This window comes from Manacus candei, unplaced genomic scaffold (genome assembly GCF_025592945.1).
Source record: "Manacus candei isolate 608988 ecotype Guabito, Panama unplaced genomic scaffold, ASM2559294v1 h1tg000148l, whole genome shotgun sequence".
NCBI classification, from domain to species: Eukaryota; Metazoa; Chordata; class Aves; order Passeriformes; family Pipridae; genus Manacus; species Manacus candei.
Window position 1 is genome coordinate 828462 of NW_026138196.1, and position 10271 is coordinate 838732.

A 10271-nucleotide genomic window follows, 5' to 3' on the forward strand; every position below is an offset into this window, starting at 1 on the left:
CATCCTCAGACTGGGAATAAAGGCTGGGCTGCTGGGAATGGCATCCTCAAACAGGGAATAAAGGCTGGGCTGCCGGGAATGGCAGCAATGCCCACGTGTGTTGCCGTAACAAGTCTGTGATGAGCAAAGCACCAAGTCATTAAAACCTCCTTGTTCATCAACCTCAGCTCCATCCCTGAAGTCTCCAAGTGACTTCCCAGTGATTCACAAACTTTTCTCCTCTGGTTTATTCAGCTGTTTTATGGGGAGTTGCACAACAAGGCCGGGGTTTTCCAGCGTGGATCACAACAACCAACCAAGACCAAAAGTCTTTCAGCTTCTCCTGGGAAAATATGAAATGCTGCTGGCTCAGGCAAAAGGGAGAAGCAAATCATTTCTCCCCGGTTCCAAGTGTTTTAAGCTGTTTCCCCCAGTATTGGATAAGATACAGAGTAAATTAGGGCGTTTGAAAGGGTGACCTTGATATATTTGCAATATATTCGCTCTCAGGAAGGTACTGAAGTGGAAAAATCGCTTCATTTCTCCACATTGGGTCTATTGCCCAGCGTCAGAAGGAAATTTGGAAAATAGTTGACAGTTTTCCAAAAGAAGGTTGAGCTTCCTGCTTTCCCAGCATGACCCAGGCCCTGGAAAAACAACACGGCATATCCAAACCCCAGACTTGGAAGCACCATCTCCCACTGGCCTCCCGGTGACACCTGTGCCCAGCAGCTCAGCACCAGGGCTTAGTTAAGAACTATCATCCAAAAGCCAGGCTTGCTTTTGCCCTGGATTTGGGAAAACAGCCATCTTTAGGCAATACCAGTCCATGGAAACATTTTCCCAAGGCACGTGGAAGGCCGGCCTGTTGCCGCTTGCACCTTGGCTGGAGCTGCCCACACGTGACACGGCCCAGCTCCGGGCTCTGCAAGGAACAAACATTCCTTGTCACATTCCCCATCCAAGCCCTGGCACACCTCGCAGTGTTTTTGCTTTTCCATGGGACCAGCCCCAGGACACAAACCCGAGGAAGAGACGAGGTATGGCAGGAGTGAGGTGATGTCACCTCCCCGGGGAACTCGTTCCTCTGCAAATCCCAATCCAGGCTGGAGCCGAGCTCGCCCCTGATCACCCCGAGGGAATCCGCCCACAAGGATCAACAGCAGGTGGTGGAGGGTGGGAAAACATATAAAGCTCCCTGGGAGCAGCTCTCCCTGACTGTCCTGGCTCCACGGATCTGCCCTCAGCATGAAGACGCTCCTGGTTGGGCTCCTGCTTGGCTTGGCATGCCTGGAATTGGGTAAGATCTCCTCATTCCCAGTTCTGCAGGGACGACCATCCCCTGGAAATTCCTGGGAGGGGAGGGGAAAGGAATCAGTGCAGAGAGAGCCGGGAACCCCCAGGGAGGGGAAATAACACTTTTATGTGTTTAAGGAGGTTACTGGAGAGGGTGAATGGGGAAAAGGGATTTGCGTTCCTGGTGGGAAGAGCTGTGATTCCTGATTGGGAATGATGCATATCATTTGGATACACAGGGATGTGTATCCCATATCCAGGGATGGAGGGGATCAAGGCTACTTTATAAGACTTAGGTCTAAATGGCAGCAACGTGGCACAGGGCAGGAGGACCAGCTTGGGCAAGAGCTTAAACCTAAGCTGCCATCCTGTCCCTTCAGGAATGGGGTGGGATATGTTCATCCAGAGCTCCTGCCATCCCTAAAACCTCCCAGCTGGCTGCTGGAAGCGCTGAAAACCGTGGGATGAACTTCAATCTAGATACAAGTGAAGGGAGGAGAAAAAACTCCAAAGGCTTTGTAAAGGTTCATTAAACCCGCTCCAGGATTTTCCCTCATTTCTAGAGATGAGGACACAGGTGGGAGTGGGAAATCCCCTGGGGCTGTTGGGGTTTGGTCTCTGGTGGGTTTGGATTTTGGGCAAGCAGGGTTTGGTCATTGTTGTATCTTCCTCCATTTGTTTGTCACCTACTGCAGCTCCATCTTGGGGGTGACACCACTCCAGTGGGGTTTAAATTCCAGCCCCAGAGACCCTCAGGCTGCTTCCATGGGACCCTGAAGGATCCCAAAGGAAAGGCAGCCTGGACGGGGGGAAATGTCTCCATCTGGAGCCCTGTTTTGGATCTAATGGAATTTCTGAGGATCTGACAGAGCAGGTTTTCACTCATAGGTCCGGCAGTGGTGGCACAGAGAGGCACCACCACCCTTTGCTATAGAGCTGAGGTCAGGGTAGAAATGGATTTTCTGGGATGATCTAGTGGGAAGCAGCTGGTTTAGGAACAAGTGAGGGATGTGTCTATGACCATTCATCTTCCAGAGGTGTGATATCAAGGGATGAAAGGTACTGTTGGATAGTGATGAACCGGGAATTATCAGCCCAAGATCAAGACACAGAGATGTCCATGTTTGGTTCTCCTGGTCTGATCCTTATGGATCCTTCCTCTTCCCCTGCAACCTTCCTACAAAACCAATGTCTTCTGAGTCAGTGAAAGATGAGGGGGCTGAAATTTTTCTTCCTTAAATCTGCTTTTAACTGGAATTCATTCCCACAGAGTCTGGGGCACTTCCCTGCTCTCCATGAAAATGGGGAGGTTTGGAAACCACCTTAACCCCAAAGGTTGCAGAGCCATTTCTCAGGTGCTTTGTGCCACCACTGCTTCATCCACCCATCCATCCACCCATCCATCCATCCACCCACCCCTCCATCCATCCATTCATCCATCCATCCATCTACCCATCCATCCATCCATCTACCCATCCATTCATCCATCCATCCATCCATCCACTCATCCATCCATCCACTCATCCATCCATCCATCCATCCATCCATCCATCCATCCATCCACCACCCATCCATCCACCCACCATTAAAACTTAAATTTAACTTTAATTTTTTTAACTTTTTTTAAATTTAGTTACCTTGAATTAAAAAACTTCAAGTTTAAATTTCAAAAAAGAGGACAAAGACAGTTTTTGCATCATGTAGATTCTACTACATGCTTGAATTTTCCAATAGAGGTGCTGAAAAAGTAATTTTAAAAATTCTTGAAATGTCTTAATTTTTAAATTTAATTTAAATTTTTAATTTTTAACCGAAATCTTAAACAAATTTAAGTTTCATTTTTAATTTTTTTTTTAATGTTTAATTTTAACTTACATTTAAAAACTTCAATTTTAAATTTCAGAAAAAGAGGACAAAGAGAATTTTTGCATTGTGTCAGTTCTACTACACAGAATTTTCCAAAGGAGGTGCTGAGAGAAGCAAAAATTCTTCAGACGTCTTAAATTTTAAATTTAATTTAAATTTTAAATTAAAAAATTAACTTACATTTTAAAATTTAAATCCAATTTTAATTTTTAAACTTTTTTAATTTTTAATTTAATTTAACTTGCATTTAAAAACTTCAAGTTTAAATTTAAAAAAAAAGAGGATAAAGACAGATTTTGCATCGTGTAGGTTCTACTACACAAAATTTTCCAAAGGAGGTGCTGAGAGAAGTAGACACCTTAAAAATTCTTCCAATTTCTTAAATTCAAATGTAATTATTTTTCTTAATTTAAAATTTAAATTTTTAACTTACATTTTTAAACTTAAATCTATATTTAATTTTTAAACTTTTTTTCTTTAGTACCTAATTTTAACTTGCATTTAAAGACTTCAATTTCAAATTCAGAAAAAGTGGACAAAGACAGGTTGTACCACACACCTGAATTTTCCAAAGGAGGTGCTGAGAGAAGTAGATGCCTAAAAAATTCCTCAAATTTCTTAAATTTAAATGTAATTATAATTTTAAATTTAGATTTTTAACTTGCATTTTAAAACTTAAATTTAACTTTAATTTTTAAACTTTTTTTTTTTTTTTAGTACTTAATTTTAACTTACATTTAAAAACTTCAATTTCCAATTTTGAAAAAGAGGACAAAGACAGGTTCTGCTACACACCTGAATTTTCCAAAGCAGGTGCCTTAAAAATTCTTCCAATTTCCTAAATTTAAATTTAATATTTTTATTTTTTTTAAATTAAAAATTGAAAATCGGGGCTCCAAACAATTTCTCCTTCTCCCAAAGCCGCAGAAGTTTCCTCTCCGGCAACAGATGGAGCAGAGTTAGAACACATAACATCGTTTATTTGCATTGTTACCAGTAGATGGCACTGGCTGGTTGGTTTGGGATGGTAGAACCACGACTTTGGAATATCCGCACCCTCGGGATCTGTCGGTTTGGGATGGGAAGGGCTCACACAGGGATTTTGAGCAGCTGCCGGGATCCAGGACTGCCCGGGATCCAGAATTGCCCGGGATCAAGGATTGGCCGGGATCAAGGATTGGTGGTGTCCCTCCATCGGCCAGCAAGAGTTTAGGGCGTCACCTCTTTAAAAAGCAGCAGAAGCCCCTGATGGAAGTGGGGTTTTCCAGCCCTCGGGATCTCTGAGGCAGCTCTGGAATTTCAGCTCTGCTCTCAGTTCCCGATTCCTGCAGAATTCCCTCTGAACAGGCGGGAAGGAGCTGCCGCTGCGGGAGGAGGGATGGGGGAACTGCCACACTTGGCCGGCTGGGGGAGGCTGTTCCCAGCAGGAGGAGGTATTTCCATACAATCAGAGAATATCCTGAGTTGGAAGGGATCCACAAGGACCAGCCAGTCCAACTCCTGCACAGAACACCCCAACAATCCCACCCTGTCCCTGAGAGCGTTGTCCCAATGCTCCTTGAGTTCTGACAGCCTTGGAATTCTCTGGGGAGCCTGTTCAGTGCCCAACCACCCTCTGGGGGAAGAACCTTTTCCCAAGATCCAACCTAAACCTCCTCTGGAGCAGCTCCAGCCTTTCCCTGATGTCCTGTAACGGGTCACCACAGAGTAGAGATCAGTGCCTGACCCCTCTGCTTCTCCTCACCAGAAAGTGGGAGCCAAACTCTGAGCTCTCCCCTCAGTCCCCTCTTCTTGAACCGGAATATTTGGCTCTTGTCCAACATTGTTTTTGCAGGGAATTCACAGGTACATCAAGAGACCACTCTAAATCCCTGCTCTTTTTTGGGGGGAGCTGCTGAGCCCCCCAGGCAGCATTTGGGCTCAGCTCCTGCCACACCCTCCTTGTCTTTGCTGCTGGGGTTTGGTGTTTTCCTCCCTGACATATCCAAGCTTTGCTGTTGCCTCCAAACCTGCTTAGTTTTGGACACCACCAGCTCTCGGTCAGGCAGCTGAAGCCTTGTGTCACCTTTTGTGTCACCTTTTGTGTCACCTTTTGTGTCACCTCGTGCCACCTCAGAGCCTTTGTGTCCCCTCTGCAGCCCAATCCTTACGATGCTACACGTGCAAGGAGCCCACGGACATCTCCAAGTGCAGAACAGCCACCCTGTGCCCGCCCAAGAGCAACGTGTGCACCACGACCCTGCACTCCGTGGACACGGGTGAGTCCCACTGATTCCTGGGAATGCTCCTGGGGAGGGAGCAGAGACTCACAACATGGGTTGGGATGGAAGGGATCATCCAAATTCCATGGGCCGGGACACCTTCCACTAGACCAGGTTGCCCCAGCTTGGCCTGGAACACTTCCAGGGATGGGGCAGCCACAGCTTCACTGGGAATTCTATCCTGGTCCCACACCACCCTCACAGGGATATTCCTTCCCAATATTCCATCTAAATCTATCCTGTCAGTTTAAAACCATTCCCCCTTGTCCTGCCACTCCATCCGTTGTCCCAAGTCCCTCTCCAGCTCTCTTGGAGCCCCTTTAGGCCCTGGAAGGGGCTCTCAGGTCTCCCTGGAGCCTTCTCTTCTCCAGGTGAACCCCCCCAGCTCTCCCAGCCTGGCTCCAGAGTAAAGGAGCTCCAGCCCTTGGAGCATCTCCGTGGCATCCTCTGGACCTGTTCCAACAGGTCCAGGTCATTCTTCTGCTCAGAACTCTGGATCTGGATGCTGTGATCCAGGTGGGATCTCACCAGAGCAGAGTAGAGAGGCAAAATCACCTCCCTCAACCTGCTGGACACGCTTCCCTCCCCCATCCCAGTCCCAGCTTGGATTACCCCTTAACTCCTCTATAGTATCCAAGTGAAGTTATCCCGCTATAAAGAGGGAAGGAGAGGAATCCATCAGATTTGGAGCCTCGTAGTGAAGTACAAAAGACTCGTTATGTATATATTAGAGATTTTTAGAAATATATATTATTTTTATTTATATATATTAGATAACTTTTTAATGTTCATATTTTTATATATTTTACATATATTTTATATATTAAATTTTAATCAAGGCATTAAATAAATTTATCTAAATGTATATAAAGATAAATATATAATATATATAATATATATAATATATATTTATATATTTATATATTATTATATATATTATATATTATATATTATATATAAGCATATAGAAATATATATTTATGTATTTATTTATCAATAAATATTTATTTATGTATTTATTTATTAATAAATATTTATTTATTGATAAAATAGCAATAGAAATATATCATATATAAATATAGAAAACATAAACATAAATATAAAATTCTAATATAAAATTCTAATATAAAATATAAGTATAAAATATAAATATAAATATGAAATTATAAACACAAAATTATAAACACAAATATAAATATAAAAATATAAATATAAAGATAGAAAATGTTTTATGATTTTTTAACATATATTTTTAAAAGTATACTTTGCTCTGGTTTTTTTTGCCTTTCCCTCCCCTGTGCCCTTACAGGCCCTGAATTTATAGCTGTATTCAAACTTGGACAGGGATTTGTGTCCCTCTACCATGTTGGAATAATTTAGCAAGGAGCAGGAGGATTAGAGAGAGTCAGCACTAAGAATCTGTGGCCCTATTCCCACAAAAAATAGCCTGGATTAGAGGCATCCACAGATTAAAGACGTTCCACACCTAATTTTCCTGTGTTTCTCCACACCAGCTGCCTGCACTTCCTTTACCGTTTCTTCCCCTCTCTTACCTTCTCCTCTCCTCCAACCTGCCTCTCCCAGGTTATCCCTTTTTTGGGAACATCACGGTGACCAGGAGCTGTGAGGAGGAATGTCTGCCCAACAACGGCATCGGGGACAACAAACCCAAGTCCTGCTGCTACACTGACCTGTGCACCAGCGACACCAGGGCCAGCAGCGGGGTGAGGAGCAGCTCCTCGGCCCTGCCTCTGCTGGTCCTGCTGCTTGGGAAGCTCCTCCAGTGCTCCCTGTAGTGTCCCAAGCCAAAATATCCCCTCCCCTCTCTCTGCCAAGGGAACTCTTCGATCCCTTGGGAACGACCTCCTCTGCTGCCGCGTGGCTTCACTCGTCTCCCAACGCTGAGAACTCAAGTGGATTCAAGCCAAGAGTTTGGGCACCTGGAGCTAAACCCCTCAAATTTCCAGCTTCTGGGTGCCAACCAGATGTTTCCTCACTTTCAGCTGCTTTTGATCCATTTTGGAACTTCTTGGTTCTATAGAATCATGGAATGGGTTGGGAAGGGACCTTCAAGATCAGCTCGTTCCAACCCCCTGCCACGGGCAGGGGCACCCTCCACTATCCCAGGTTGCTCCAAGCCCTCTCCAACCTGGCCTGGAACAATTCCAGGGATGGGGAAGCCACAATTTCAACTTCCCTGGGCAGCTCTGGTGCCACCTCCTGAGTCAGAGGAGCAGATGGATCTGGTCCTGGGTTTTTTGCTGCCCATCAGAGTGTGGATGGCAATGGCAGAGAGCTGGCACTTCATTTGGTCAGGAATAAGCTATGGAATGAGTTCAGAAGGGCTCAGCTTCTGTGGGTTGGGATGGGATGTATTTCTGGAAAGCTCAGAACATCCCCCAGACTCACCAGGCCAGGGTAGGTTAGACCTGGAAAACCAAATCTGGGAATTTGGCCACATGAACCCCTCAGGATCCTCTACCTGAGCTCAGGTTGCAGCCAGAGCTCCCAGAGTTCCCTTCCCAGATGTTTTACACACTATTCCAAGCAAATTCTTCTCTTAGTCTGCCCTCCCCTCATCCCTCCACAGCAGGAAAGGAAAACGAATTATTATCCCAGACCCCCAACTCTGGGAAAAGCCAGTTACCAGCACTCCTGGATCCCAGCTGGGATTTGCTTGGAGCACCTGTGGAATTGATTCTGCTGCCCTGTCTGCTAGAAAAGCAGCTGCAGTGGAAGCAGATAAGGATGAGCCAGGTGTTCCCAGCTCCCAGCCCTCTCCGGGGTGGGAGAACCAGGGAATTTGCCATTTGCTCTGTTCGTGCAGCCAGGGCTCATCCAGGGCAGCAGGAACCCCCTGGCAGAGCAAGGGTGGAGTGGAGCATGGACACAGCCTGGGCACCATCCATGGACACAGCCCGGGCACCACCCCTGTGTGCTCAGGGCACCCCTGCAACCTCCTCTGTGCCAAAAGCTGTTTTCCCTCCATTTTCCCTCCCCCTTCCTTTTCTCTCCTCCTTCTTTTTTCCTCCTCCTTTCTTTTTCCTCCTTTCTTTTTTTTTCTCCCTTCTTTTCTCTCCTTCCTTTTGTCTCCTCCTTTTCTCCCTTCCTTTTTTCCTTCTCCTTCTCTTTCTCTTCTTCCTTTTCTCTCCTTCTTTTTTCCTTCTCATTCCTTTTCTCTTCTCCTTTTTTCCTTCTCCTTCCCTTTTCTCTCCTTATCTCTCCTTCCTTATCTCTCTTTCCTTTTCTCTCCTCCCTTTTTCTTTCTCCTTTCTTTTCTCTCCTCCCTTTTTCCTTCTTCTTTTTCCCTCCTTCTTTTCTCTTCTCCTTATCTCTCCTCCCTTTTCTCTCCTCTTTTTCTCTCCTCCTTTTCTCCTTCCTTGCTTCCCCCTCGCTTCCCCCTCTCTTCCCCCTCATTTCCCTCTCCCTTTTCCCCCATTTTCACAGTTTCCATACAACACCAGCAGGAAACCAAAGCGAGGGGACTGTTTTTCCTCCTTGCACAGAGAACTCGTTTCCCAAGCTCTGTCTCAGCACCATCTGCAAGAAAACTCTGCCAACCTTTGCATTCCCTGGTAGAGGGTCCCTGTGCAATCCTGGGACTCAGGGGGCTGAGGAGCCCCTTTGTTCTCCCTAAAACCCCAACAGCTTCCCCAAAACACCCTTGGAATGCTGAGATCCATGAGGAAAAACATCATGGAGAGGAGAATAATGGGTAGTTACTCCAACACCAATATTCCACCCACCCTCACAGACACTGAGCACCAGTTTCTGCTTCCTACTCATCTGTTCCCGGTTTCCCTGCTCCAAAACCAGCCTGATGCCAGGCCAGAAGCAAATCACCGTCACTGTCACCCTTAAATCACATCTTTGTTGTGTTCAGGGTGTCCCCAGTGGCCATTCCAGTGCGAAACCGGGCTGGGCTTCCCTCCAGCTCTCATGGATGGGGCAGGATCTGCATCCAGGGAGGGCGTGACTTCCCTCCCGGGTGAGAATCTGGAAAATAAAGTTGGATCCTCTGGTTTTTCAGCCTGTAACATCTTCCTTGGGCGCTCAGATTCCCCCAGGGAGGGAGGACGGGGCAGGAAGGACAGATCTGCGCCGGAGAGGGGGGAAACTACACAAAAATACACTTTGGAAGAGCCACATTTAAGGCTATTCCTGCTGGAAAAGGAGTGGGAGAAGAGTGGCAGAGGGTGAAGAACAACCCAGTGGCTACAGGAGGGTCATTTGGGACAACACTGGGGGAACTGGGGGGTTTCATGGAGCAGCTTCTCCTGCAGGAGGCAAAGAGAGACTGGCATTGAGGCAATAGGAGGTTGGAAGAGACCATTTTCTCCTTTTTTCTCCTTTTTTCTCCTTTTTTCTCCTTTTTTCTCCTTTTTTCTCCTTTTTTCTCCTTTTTTCTCCTTTTTTCTCCTTTCCCTCTCATTTTTTTCTCATTTTTCCTCCATTTTTTTTCCTTTTCCCCCTTTTTTCCTCCTTTTTTTCCTCCCTTTTTTCTCATTTTTTCCCTTTTTTCTCTTTTTCTCCTTTTCCTCTCCCTTTTTCTCTTTTTTCTCCATTTTTTCTCGTTTTTTCTCCTTTTCCCTCCTTTCCTCCCTTTTCCCCTTCTCCTTTTTTAGCCCCTCTTTTCTCTTTTTTCTCCCCTTTTTCCTCCTTTTTTTTCTTTTTTTTCCTTTTTTCCTCCTTTTCCCTCTTTCCCCCTTCCCCCCTTCCCTCCTTTTTTTCTCCTTTTCCTCCTCCTTTTTCTCCTCCTTGTCCCCCCTTTTTCTTCTCCTCTTTCTCCCTTTCCCCCTCTTTTTCCCTGTTTTTCTCCCTTTTCTTCCCTTTTTTCCTCCCTTTTTCCTCCTTTCTTCTCCCTTTCTT

The 10271-nt window shown here is 45.7% G+C and overlaps 1 protein-coding gene across 1 annotated transcript; it reads left to right on the forward strand.

Annotated features, from left to right (window-relative positions):
- The first annotated feature begins 1160 nt into the window (after positions 1-1160).
- LOC127462999 (ly6/PLAUR domain-containing protein 2-like) lies at positions 1161-9426 on the forward strand. The gene is made up of 3 exons (XM_051771967.1): positions 1161-1279; positions 5280-5399; positions 6987-9426. The coding sequence occupies exons 1-3, from the start codon at positions 1228-1230 to the stop codon at positions 7196-7198; spliced, it is 384 nt and encodes a 127-aa protein (XP_051627927.1). The 5' UTR covers positions 1161-1227; the 3' UTR covers positions 7199-9426.
- Positions 9427-10271: the final 845 nt, after the last annotated feature.